We start from the raw sequence: 13,771 nt of genomic DNA, 5'->3' as shown, positions 1-13,771 counted from the left end.
AGATTTTTCCAATTACCAAGCAAGCAGTATCACCCTCTGTGCATAGAACTCCCAGTAACAAACATTCTGTACAGATCACCTGGGAGAACTAAAGATATCACCACCTGTGATCAATCTCAGAACGTAAATCAGGGGGAGGATAGATTTTTAAAATGGCCAAGCACTGTCTAAATAATTTATGAATGAATATTGTAAAAAATAAGCAATATTATTCATGATGTTGTTTTCACTACATTTCCTTCTTAAATTTGCAGTCAGTACATGTTTTGTTCACTCCAAAAATCTCTCCAGCTTCTCAACTCTGACTCCACAGCTCTGCTCATATAAGCAACTAGACTCAGATTTGTGAAATCAATTATTTTTTTTTTTTAAACGTGGCTGCCCTTCCCATGGCTAGTTTCATTGACTAGGTACAGACACTGACTAAAAAGAAGGTTCAGAGATGTATCAAGCATTTTGCAGCTACGTGCAGCTGTGCAAATACTTTTTTCTGCATTACCTTATTAAAGTGCCCTTGTTTTTAATGGGTTTTATATTGGAGTCAAGGGCGCTTATTCAATTCGCTCTTCCTCCTAAGTTTTCTCCTAGGTGATATGTTCACACCTTACCAATAAAATGTCTTTTTATTTATTTATACTTTTTTTCTACCAGCAAGGAAGAAAATACTCAAAATAATTTCGGCAGCACTTTTTGACCTATATGTTGCTAGTTTTTCAATTTCAGAGTGCTGAAAATTGATTTTATACAGAACATCAAAAATTATGTTCTTGGAGAAAACTTAAGAGAAAAAAAGAATTGAATATGGGCCAAGGTTTCTTTTTAAAGCGGGATTGTCAGACACAATTTGGCCTCAATTCACGGAGTTTTATCAAACACTTTATCAAACGTTTGATAAATTACCTCATGAGTAAAATCTAATTTTGAATTCACTAAGGTGTTATATATTTATCAAATGTTTTACCGATAAAACGTTCAACAAATATATAACACCTTAGTGAGATTTTACCCATGAGGTAAATTATCAAACGTTTGATAAAGTGTTTGATAAACGTTTGATAATGCTCTGTGAATTGAGGCCTTAATCAAATTCCATTTACCCACAGCTCTGTGTTTATCATGTAGTCTACATACAGTCTGCATTACAAGCATTCCAATGTTCTGTTCTGGTACATTGCCAAGGAAAGGGAAGCTTGTTCTCTCTCCTCCCACATCTCTCCTCCCACATCCCTGCTCCTCACTGATGGGCTGAGGGCAGATCAGTGTGACAGGAGGCCGAGAAGAAAAATACACCTACCCTCTCTGCAGAAGCTGCTGAAATGTAATTTATGCTGTGCTCACATGTGTTTACAAAGCAAGCTAGATGTGACAGTGCAGTTTTTAGGGAGGAAAAAAGGAGCAAATTACATCAGGATTGGCTTCAGTCAGAGGCAGTAAAGACTGAAAATGCCTGGAACAGTTTTCTCTTTATTTCCTTCATAAAATTCACTGAAATCAAAATGTGAACAGTACAATACATAGGTTATGTAAGTATAAAAATCATTTATCTACATATATGAGGTTTTTTTTCCCCCTGGGATAGTATGGCTTTCCCCACTGCTTTAATCAAATCTAACAGCTAATCTGTTAAAAGCATCTTATAATGTTTGCCTACATGTGCTAATAAGCACAGGGATGATGAAGAGTGCAGTGAATTTGTTTATGACAAGAGAGAAGGGATGAAAACTTCAAAGGTGATAGGAATATTTTAGAAGCAGATTTTTCAAATATGGAAAAATTAATGCGATCAGTACAGTCAAAATTTACATTGTACATCTTGAAGGCAGTTCGCTGGCATTAGAAAATGTGGCTTAAATCAGTAATGCAGGTATACTCCATTATCTGTCTAAGGCCCATTGTAAGACATTTCATCACATATACTGTAAGTATACAAACACATTAAGGTATTTACCGCGTATAGAAAAAAACTAGAACACATCACATGGTACCCCACTGCCATATTGTTCCATAACACACATTGCTGCTTTGTAAAATAATACATTACTTTAATGACCTATTCTTTTGCTGCATTTTCTTAATGCACGGGTGGCACTTTTGTGATGGTTACTGCTTGGGTAATTTTTTGAAAGCTTAAATACCATAAATTTCTACCCGTCGCTTATGAAAATGGTTACTTATTAATCAAAATGGGAACCTGAATATAGTTTTGCTTTCAGGGGAGACATTTATAACTGCATAGCAGTATGCAAGTATTTAATTATATAATACAAATAGAAAGAGCTTACCTTATCATTACACTTCATCTGTTGCTAACTAATCACACAATGATTCATGATCGCTTATTACAGGGGTTCTCTGTTTGACGAGTGATACTGATGTTTGCATGCGAGCTATAGGCCGTAGGACACTTTTATTGCAGGCAGTATAATGTTTTAAATAGTAGATGGCTTTTAATTAAATTATTTTTTTTTTAAGCACATTGCAAATCGCTTGCTTATATTAATAATATAATAATAAGTGGAACTCTATATGAAACATGTTGGTCTTGATTCACTGTTCTGCAGTAAGAATGCTGTAAGCAGGCAAAGCACGGCAAGCTTTCCACTACGCCCAATGACAGGGTCGCCCTAATTACGCAATGCACGATACATTGTCAGCATTAGTAACAGTAAAATTGGTGTGCGTTGTCTGCCTATTTTTAATTGCCTAATGTTTTTCCATTGCCGAAATCTCACCTTAGTTTCTGAGCTTGGTGACCAGTTTCCTGGCACAGGTGAAAAAAAGGAAAATTCTGTCTGCGAAAAACAAAAGGCTTTGGTAGCAGTTTCATTACATTATAACTTTATCAAAAAAGTGCCCAAATTGGGCACTTACCTCAGTAGATAGAAGCCTCTGGATAATCCAAAGGCTTCCCCTGTCCTCCTCTCTTCCACCGATACAGTGCTGGGACCCTCCCAACCTTTTCCATAAGGGCCTTGTCAAAGAATGCGCTCTCCCGTCTGTGAATGAGCGTGACGGCAATGTGGAGGACATCTCCCACCTGCACAATAGCATGGAGCTGGTTGGGTTTGGCGGTAAAAGCCGAGCCCAAGTGGCTCCATGCTACTGTGCAAGCACAAGCGTGCAGCTGAACTCCTTCAAGGGCAGTAGCATGGCCAGAAACTTCCAGAAGGTCCCAGAGTCCAGCGGTGGTCTGGAGGAGGACATGGGCAGCCTCTGGAGGAGCCAAAGGCTTCCCTTTACTGAGTTAACGATCTGATTTTTTTCTCCTTTTATACTTAGAGATGTGCTTTAATAAGTTGCATGCATGCACTGATATGAGTGGTAATAAGCTTGTGTGCTGTATGTATTGTTTCGTGGCATGTACTGAGTATATCAGGCATGTCCAAAGTCCGTCCCTGGGGCCAAATGCATCCCACCAACTTTTTTTCTGGTGGCCCCCAAAGCTCTCTCGTAACAGCACAATATTTGCACACTTCTGTTCATAGCCCTCAGGGCACAATTCATGAAAAATCAATGAGCTGCACCCTATTCTGTGTATAGCTTAAAAACATTAACGCTACACATCTGTTTCAAAAGTTATTATTTTCTTTGCAGGACCTCCCTGCACCACTTACTGATGATTTACCGAAACAAGATCTGCGCAAAGTGGAAGCTGAGGCTCCTGGTGCAGAAGGAGACAGTATGAAGATAGCCTGGCGTTACCAGAACCTACCTAAAGTGGAGGTGACCATCTGGCTGCTTTTAGCCCTTTTTGTTTGTATATCTTGCTAAATACAGTATGCTCTAAAGGCAAATAAGTTGAATTTAAAGGAGAACTTAGTTGAAAAAAAATGAGAGATGTGTTTCGGTATAAAGAACGGGATGTCTCTTCCTGGGTTACGGCGCCAGCCACGTAGCCCCTGAGTTGGGTGCGGCTGTGGTAGCAATGCAGAGGTAATTCGTGGACTAAGAGTGACTTCTCCCTCCTAGCTGTGACTCGGTGGGGGAATAGTATTTAATGCCACCTGGAATTTTAGCAGCAGCAGATTGAGCCGTCATTCGACTCGCTCTGTGCCAAGCTGACTGGCGCAGAAATTAAATAGACGCTATAGAGTATGTGAGGTTACAAAGGAATTATTTCCAACTAACCTTGCGTACCCACCTCTACCTCTGGCTCATGCACTGGTCCTCTGTCCCAGTTTACCAACGTCAAGCCTCCATAAATACACCCCCCCCCCCCCCAATTCCAACAGTAAATTATAAACAAGTAGACGGGCACACAAATGGTTCAGCAGCTACTTTATTAGGGCTGGTAGGCTGGCACAGTGGTAGCTCAGGGGGCCCTTCCATTCCCTTAAAATTTGGAGTGTGTAGGAGGTATGACTGCTTTGAATAGCAGCAGCAAAGGCATTTGACTCCTCAGTTGCCAAATGCCTTCAGAACACCATTAGAGTATTTGATTACACCAATTGTTGCATAACATCTGTGCAGTGAATTATTGAGGGAGTAGGACATACTGGAAAATTCCTCAGTATTAGAAGAATTTTCCAAGTCTGATTCCAAATATATATATGTCTAGAAGAGCCTTGCTTACAATTGAGTTAATGAAAGCATATGCTTATTCATTCTTTAACCCTTTAAGGACCAGAGACATCCTTTCCCTATTCTGAGCTGTGATTACTGTGATCCTGACCGAGATGTGGAAGCTCTGCTGTCACTGAGACAACAGAGCAAGCGGGTGCGGTGACAGAACAGAGGCGAGAGCGGCGGTGACTAGTTAAAATTTACGTCATGTCAGAGCCGCACAGCCACCAGCAGGACGTAGATTCTAACTTCTAACTGTTCCTCCAGAAAAAAACAATTGCATCTATCGTCCTTCTCCTAAAAATTACTTTTAAATATCCCAGAGTTTTTTTTTCATATTTAAATCTACTTTTTCAGTATTTACTGTTTCATTGTCTCTGCTCAATGACACATTCATTGAAGTGTGCCAGAGCTAAAATCTATGAACAATTGACCCATTGTATCTCTTTCCTGCTTCTAAAAGCCCCTTTCTGCTAGGAAAGTATTTTATGGCTGTAATTCCTTATCAGTGAGTCTGACCAGCAGAAAGGAAGTTCCGCACAAAATCCTTAGTTTAATAGAATCCCAACTTTATTGATACAGGTTAAAGCTGTACAGCCTGGAAGCTGACATTTTTCGGACTCACAGGTCCTTAATCATAATCATGGTGCTATGATTAAGGACCTGTGAGTCCGAAACATGTCAGCTTCCAGGCTGTACAGCTGTTACCTGTATCAATAAAGTTGGGATTCTATTAAACTAATTGTGCGGAACTTCCTCCTTTCTGCTGTCTACATGGGTCAAGTCGCCTAGTTCCAGCACCATCCTAGTGTCCGAGGTGTAGCGTATTTCACCTACTTGCTCCCATAGTCTGACCAGGTCCCAACCTGGACAGAAACTGTCACTTGCTTACATGACTTTTAACTCTTTCAGGCAGAGAAAGAAAAAGGGAACACAGCATTGTTATTTGTGCACATACTGTACACATAAAAGTTGGGGGGCAAGGGTGGACTTACCTCCCCAAAACCAAACACAACCACTATGTATGGTTTAAACAAGATTTAATTTGTACTCCAGAACAAATGCAACGCGTTTCACGGGTCTCTAGCCCACTTCCTCAGGCAATAATAAAGATAGGAGTAACTCAGAAGTTGTGTAGCCAAGTACAGGGCCTCTGTACCTATGATCAATTTTTACTCTGCTGGCGCCTCTGTTTCCAGTGCAATTATTGTTATCCACCTGGTGGATGGGTGAACACCCCTTCTTTCCTTCTACAGAGAGAGCTTTTTTAGCATGAGTGGGGACAGGCCTAATATCCCAATAAGTGCTCTAAGTGGTTGCCTGAACCCGGCTACCCATACTTGTGAGTATATTTCTTATTGCTGCTACCTTGGCATTCCTTTATCAGTAATACAGTATTGGGGCTCTCGATTGTGTTTTACCTTTCTTTTACATACTGTACACATGTTTATGTCCTCATATCACATGCCTCCCCATGTATCTTTTAAGCATGATCAATAAAACATTCCAAAAACATACGGATAAGTTAATTGGCTCCCCCTAAAATTGGCCCTAGACTACAGTACTTACACTACATAATATAGACATATTGCAATGGTAGGGATTAGATTGTGAGCTCCTTTGAGGGACAGTTAGTGACAAGATATATATAATACACTGTACAGCGCTGCGTAATATGTCGGCGCTATATAAATACTAAATAATAATAACAACATATCTTAAAGGGAAACTTAAAGGATACCACAACTGAAATGTGACATAATGAGATAGACATGTGTATGTACAGTGCCTAGCACACAGATAACTATGCTGTGTTCCTTTTTTTCTTTCTCTGCCTGAAAGAGTTAAATATCAGGTATGTAAGTGGGTGACTCACTCCTGACTCAGACAGGAAGTGACTACAGTGTGACCCTCACTGATAAGAAATTCCAACTATAAAACACTTTCCTAGCAGAAAATGGCTTCTGAGAGCAAGAAAGAGGTGAAAAAGGGGAATTTCTTATCAGTGAGGGTCACACTGTAGTCACTTCCTGTCTGAGTCAGGACTGAGTCAGCCACTTACATACCTGATATTTAACTCGTTCAGGCAGAGAAAGAAAAAAAGGAACACAGCATAGTTATCTGTGTGCTAGGCACTGTACTTACACATGTCTATCTCATTATGTCACATTTCAGTTGTGGTATCCTTTAAAGGAAACATCCTTTAAAGGAAACATCAGGCGTTTAAAAAACAAACATATCTACTTACCTGAAGCCTCCTGCCCCTGGCAGCCTATGTGTCCCTTGCCGCAGCTCCGCTCCCAGCTGTTGTCCCGCTTTCCCCTCTATAACAGCCGACCACCTGGCGAGGTCGGCCTCTTCTGTGCCTGTGTGTGTGTGTGTGTGTGTGTGTGTGTGTGTGTGTGTGTGTGTGTGTGTGTGTGTGTGTGTGTGTGTGTGTGTGTGTGTGTGTGTGTGTGTGTGTGTGTGTGTGTGTGTGTGTGTGTGTGTGTGTGTGTGTTGAAATGACCTAGTAAGGTTATCTATAAACACATCCCAAATAGGTTGCTATATACGAAGCACCTACTTAGCATTGTAAATGCTGTTGTTGTTCAACACAAATTCCTTGATAAATATCCCCCAGAGACCATTGTCATCCTAACATAGGTTGTATCCTGCTTCTCCCCACTCCATTTAAAAAGTAAAATAACCGGACTCGAGCTTTCTGTACAATCCTTTCTTAATTGGTACATTTAAGACTTCACAAAGTTGTGATTGACAGATAGGGATTACAAAATACATGAACTATTTACATTATGAGCTGGGATGTCATCCTTAAGGGCTGAACTCTTGACCAGAATGATGAATTCGGTGAGGGAGAAGCTGGCAGATATATTGTCACTTGGGTGACGCTGGGATTGACACGAAGGAGTGAGAGGTGAGCCTTGGGCCCTGGAGCTGAAGATGAGCCCAACTTATGGTTAGGTGATACACACTTAGGTGAGGTGATACAAAGTTCATTCTCTAGGTATGTCAAGCTTCAGATAACATTAGGAATAGTACAAGGTGACAGCAGGGAGACTGTTGGTAATTCGAGAGTGTTTGGTGCAAGAAAGGTCAATCTCCTTTGCATGGAGATTAAAATACATGAGAGTCCTTGATGACGAGCTGATAATTAAAGGAATTTTTGAGTCACAGTGGTCACCAACTTAAGCCTAAGCTATTTTTTTTTCTTCCTTTTTTTTAATAAAGTTTCTGTCAAGTTTGTATTGCTGTCTCCATTCTGCTTGACATGATTCCCCTCACTTCCTGTTTCACAGTCAGGGTCTCCAAGACCAGGAAGTGAAGATACAGCCAGCATTAACTACACTTCTAATGAGCTTCATAAAGTACTAAATGCCGGTTAGGTCTTTATTGTCATCTGTATCAGCATTGAAGTTAAGGTACCCATACATCTAGCGACTTGGTTGCCGATCCACCATACAGTTTGATAGTTATTGTCGAATCAGATTAAAATCAGTGCCACCAAGTGCATGTCCGATCGACTATGCAACCAATTTTGGGCCAAGCATGTCGATCGGACTACTGCAAGATCATGTACAGTGGCGCCAAAAGGATAAAAGTCGATAAAAAGTTTAAAAACTGGGGAAGGCTGAGGTGGATTCCCCTCCTCCAGATAGACACTACAAGTTGTTGATAGAGTTCAACCGAATATTTATTTACGTACTCCAGAAAGTGCAAGGCATACCCTGCTTCCTCAGGCTATGAACGGAGCATAAAACTCATGCAAGTCTAGTACAAAGCAAAGCGTTTTTGTGAGCGCCTCTCTGTGGACATGTGCATGGAAGCGTATTGTAAAAATACGCTTCCGTGCCTGCGTTGCCATAGACTAACATGAATTCCGGCCCGATGCACGACATGTGCGGTAACGTAGATATGTGCTTAAATGGGGCACTTCTGGAGCAGCGTACCGCAACGTGGGAAGTATGAACCTCCCCATAGGCTATCATTAGGCTGCAGTAGCAGTGCGCCAATTTTCCCCAACGCACCCTGCCAGGGTGAAAGGGCCTTCGGACCTCCAAGGAGCTTTGTGGCTGTTAGTGCCTGTCTCCATTTGTCGGTTTTTCTGTGCGTTTTCTGTACAGAAAAACCGCAGCCAATGTTAATCAATGGACTAGTTCTCACTTGAATGCATTTTTCACATGCAGAAAGACAATTGACAGCAATGCAAAACTGTCAGACAGCTCATGCAGAACAACTGACACACAGAAAAAATGTCTAGTGGAGACAGGCCCTTAGATGTCATTTGGTGGTCCAGGAAAATGTAGAATAGCATTAAAAACAAATTCCTCTTCATTCTACAAAAGAAAAAAAAATCTCTATCATTCTCTATATATCACTCTAGGAGAGACGTCCCTTCTTCCTGTCTGGAAAGGAAGAGTGGAAAAACTTTCACAGATTGGGGCAAAACACAGCAATTAAACCACAACAAGTTCTAACCTCCTTCTGAACTTTCCAAACTTAAAAAGCTGCCATTTTCCCAATTGCAAGGTCAGCTCCTTTAACTCCTTCCCGAACGCCGGCATCGGTAAGGTGGCTCCCCCACCTAACGCTGATCGGGGTCAAGTCCTGGGGGCGGAAATTAGAGGGGATCGCATCCCTGCTCCGTTACAGAGTGGAGTGAAAACGCCGTAATCGCTTGTACATCGCTGCGATCTAGTGCATCGCTGTACGGGGGACAGCTCTGTCACTGAGCTGTCCCCAGGAAAGGCTCGCAAGCTGATCCCTCTCGTAGGCTGATGCCTATGAGAGGCGATCTATCTGATTGGCTCTTGAGGGGAGGGTAGGAGGGAAAAATAAAACAAAAATTATCATTTTTATTATGAAAAAAATAATAATATTTATAAAAAACAACATAGCAGCAGCAATTAGATGCCACCAACAGAAAGCTCTGTTGGTGGCAAGATTCATTTGTGTGCCAAGTTGTATGGCCCTGCAGCGAGCTGTTAAAGCTGCGCTGGCCTGAATTGTAAAAAATGGCCTGGTCACTAGAGGGTGTAAGCCTATGGTCCTCAAGTGGTTAAAGTGGTAATCTTTGGTATGCATGCACACTGGGGCCCGTATGCAATTCACTTTTTCTCCAAGTTGATATTTCTACACCTTGTCAATAAAATGCATTTTAAGCAACCAGGAAGCAAGAAAATACACTGAATAATTCAATTCAGTTCTTTTCCATCTACTTTTGGTATTTTTTCAATTGCAAAGTGCTGAAAAATTATTTTAAACAGAAGATTAAAAATGATCACCTAGGAGAAAACTTAGGTGAAAAAGTGAATTGCATATGGGCCCAGATGCATTCCAATTGTTTTCAAAAGGCAATCACTGCCTTGCTGCATTTTTCCTGCATTTTGATTGAGGCCAATATAGAGAAGATCGCTAAACACAGCAAACTAGATTGTACTCTGCAAAATGCTGCTGTTGGTGCTACCTAAATGCAAGAAGTAAATAAAAGTGAAAGTAACTGACGGCCTTTGAATGGGGGAAGGGTTGATTGCTGTTGACCATGCACAAGTGGCTACTTAGAAACCCTTTACTTCCATTCACTGACTACTAAGCATATTTGTGGCACACGGCTGCCCCTGCCCGTATTGAAGGGGGAAGGAGCATGTCACCCAACAAAAGTGTTTATGCTAGGCGTATCTCCAACGTAGCTCTCTATCCAGAGTCTGAAAGGTTGACTGAGCAGTACTTATTAAATCCCTCTAGTGAAAGTATTGAAGCACGCTGTTGACTTGCTTAACCATGTGCGTAATAAGTAAAGTAAGCACTTGAGATTGTATCAGCTTCACTGTCACTAGAAGCTAATCGCCGGGAAGCCAGCCCGTAAGAAGCAGTCACAGTGGTCACTTCTTTTACAGCTCTTAGTGTTGTCTGTTATGTATATCCTTGGGCTACATAGGCTGCTGTTTATCTAGCTGTACATTGACATGGATGATACTGACTGCAGGAGAGAGCTGATCTCCCCCTCCCAATTCCTTCACTACCTGCTTAAACCAGACCTGGATTCAACATGAGAAGTCCAGTCACCAGTTTTGCCACATGGCAGAAAAGGGAAAGTACTATAACCAAACAGAAAGTCACACACACACTCTCTCCCCAACTCCAAGTTCTCTATTTGTTAAAGTGAACCCGAGGTGAAAATAAACTGATGAGATAAGCAATTGTATTTATCCTCCTACTCCTAAAAATTACTTTTTTTTAGATATCCCTGGTTTTATTTTATATTTAAACACTTACAAAGTAGAATTAATGTTTTGTTGTCTCTGTTCAGTGGCAGCCTGTTAAGTGACCCTAAATGAAAATACTTGAACTATTTACCTTTTTCTATCTCCCTCTGTTCTCAGAAGTTTTATTCTGCCAGAAAAACTTTTATGGCTGTAATTTGCTTATCAGTGATGTTTACTATATTCCCCACAAGGCAGAAGCTGACTCTTCCAGGCCTAAAATTAACTCTTTCACACAGCAGAATAAAACAAGTAAAACAGCCTGATTATTAATGTTTTGCACTGTACATACACATGTTTACCTCATCATGTCGCTTACGGTACACTTTAAATGTAGTTGTGCATTCCAACATCGATTTTTTTCTGTATAAAGGGTCCCTACTCTACCTTTACCTGTCAGCAAGACATGCATGTTTTCCTTATTATGGTCGAAACCTAACAGTGTGTTAGAGTGAATCTCAAGTTGAAGAGCATGAAATATTTGCTTTCTTGCTTGATTGGTATAGGTAAAGTAGGGACCCTTTTTACAGAGGAAACCTCAATGCTGGTGAAAGGGTCTAGTACAGAAGGTTGTTGCAGCAATCCATTTGGTAAGCTAATACCTTACATTTTGCAACCACATACAAATTTGCAACCTAGTTGGGTTTTTTTGCTACTTGAGTGTTTTGAAAGCAGAGGGTTAATTATTTTTTACAAGTTTATATACCCCCTGAACTTAACACAAGTACCCCCTGGGTTAGTTCACATACAATGTAGAGATCCTGGACTCTAACAAGTTGTCCAGTTGTGTCAGACCTATTTTTTCTTTAACCAGGCCAGCATGAACGATGACCTTTATAGACATTAAATTACAAATGGCTTCTAAAGTGGACTTACACTAAGCTATTCAGTAAATATCTTTCTTAGCTTCTTCCAAATACATCATTGTATAGTGGAAAGTATGTTCTTAAATGAGGGATCAGATTAATCGTAGATCACAATTTGGCCTGTGAGGTCCTGTTTGCTCTAAACGTCATAAAGGTAGCCATACACAGGTCGATGTGCCATTAGATCGACCAGCTGACAGATCCCTATCTGATCGAATCTGATCAGAGAGTGATCGTATGGCTGCCTTTACTGCAAACAGATTGTGAATCGATTTCAGCCTGAAACCGATTCACCATCTGCTGAGCTGCTCCTGCCGCCTGTCCCCCCCCCCCCCCCCCCCCCGTATACATTACCTGATGCTGGCTCCCGGACATCTTCTCCGCATTGCACGGCTCTGTTCCGGATCCATTACGGCGCTTCCTGTGTTACTCCGTGACCAGGAAGTTCAAATAGAGCGCCCTCTATTAGAACTTCCTGGTCACTGCAGTGACACAGGAAGCGCCGGGATGGATGGAGCCGGAACAGAGCCGTGCAGCACAGAGAAGACGCCCGGGAGCCAGCCTCAGGTAATGTATACCTGATCGGCCGCCGCTAGCGACGCGCACTTTACCGGCGGGCGATCGAGGGTAATTTCCCACACGGCGCGATCGACGGACCGATCCGATTTCGGGAGGAAATCGGATCGGCGGCTGCGTTTACCGCGAACGATTGGCAGCAGATTCGATCCCAGGATCGAATCTGCTGTCGAAACGGCCGGGAATCGAGCCAGTGTATGGCTACCTTAATGCTTTTTTATACATTGATTTGTGTCTTTGTACAGCATTTGGTGTTGATATACTGTATTTGTGGCTTTAGGTCCCAGATATTATGGGCCATATCCTATTCAAGGTGATAGATGCAAGCTACTCATCACCTTCAAACTTGTCAATAAAATGCGTTTAAAACCACTTGAAAGCACACACAAAAAAATACTCAAAATAATTTTGATAGTACTTTTTCACCTACTTTTTGGTACTTTTTCCATTGCAAAGTGCTGAAAAATTACTCTAAATTGAAGATGAAAAAGTATCGCCTAGGAGACAACTCACGAGAAATGGCCCTCCTATGTTGTTTCCTTAGAGATAATTTTTATCCTTTTATGTTTAAAATAATGTTTCAGCACTGTGCCACTGAAGAAATAGCAAAAAGTAGGTGTAAAAGACTAAAAGTACTGGCAAAATTATTCAGAGTATTTCTTTGCTTGCTGGTGGCTTAAAAGGCATTTTATTGATAAGTTGTAAAAATATAACCTAGGTGAAAACTCAGGAGAAAAATTGAATGGGGGCCTATAGCCATCTTCTGTTTAACCGGTTAATGATTGCACTACAGTATCTGCGCCCCTAAAAATTGAATCTAATTCTCAGGGGCGTAGATGTACTCACTCTGCCACGATTGCCGCTGTACGCACTCCTGCTTGCTCATGCGCGTACTCCTGCGCTCATTTTTACCGCCGCCCGTTAGCTTGGAGATCATTGAATGGGAACACCGCTCCCATTCATTGATCTAGGTCCACAGGTCAATGATCGGGGCATCAATGAGATGCCTGTGGTCATTCGTAAACACTTACGCACATTGCTTCCTTTTTCGCATACTAAAAGAATGCACAGGAAGCTAAAGACTGAGGACATCTTGTGGCCAAACAGTAAAATTATACTTACATACATTTATTTTAATCAACAGACCTACACATTAACTCCTTACTTCCCACACTCTCCCTAAAATACCCAAATAAAACGTTTGCATAGGAAAACAAATTACAATTAAAAAAATAACTGGGGACTGAACTTTTTTAATATGCATGTCAAGAGGGTATATTACTATTATTTTTTTTAATTATGGGCTTGTAAATAGTGATGGACACAAAACTGAAAAAAAAATGCACCTTTATTTCCAAATAAAATTTTGGTGCCATACATTGTGATAGGGACATAATTTAAACAGTGTAATAACCGGGAAAAATGGGCAAATAAAATACATGGGTTTTAATTTATAAAGTTATTGGCGAATGAATGGGAGGAGCGCCAAAATGTGAAAATTGC

At 41.1% G+C, this 13,771-nt stretch overlaps 1 protein-coding gene across 1 annotated transcript in view; it reads left to right on the top strand.

Moving 5' to 3' along the window:
• Positions 1-13,771, top strand: part of ELP4 (elongator acetyltransferase complex subunit 4) — a 477,499-nt gene that overhangs the window by 105,629 nt on the left and 358,099 nt on the right. The window contains exon 4 of the mRNA XM_068261125.1: positions 3,595-3,723. Coding sequence (XP_068117226.1) covers positions 3,595-3,723 — 129 coding nt within the window. The remainder of the gene's footprint in view (positions 1-3,594; positions 3,724-13,771) is intronic.

Source organism: Hyperolius riggenbachi, chromosome 11 (genome assembly GCF_040937935.1).
Source record: "Hyperolius riggenbachi isolate aHypRig1 chromosome 11, aHypRig1.pri, whole genome shotgun sequence".
Taxonomy (NCBI): Eukaryota; Metazoa; Chordata; class Amphibia; order Anura; family Hyperoliidae; genus Hyperolius; species Hyperolius riggenbachi.
The sequence above is the reverse complement of the archived record's forward strand: the minus strand, read 5'-3'. Positions and strand labels throughout refer to the sequence as shown.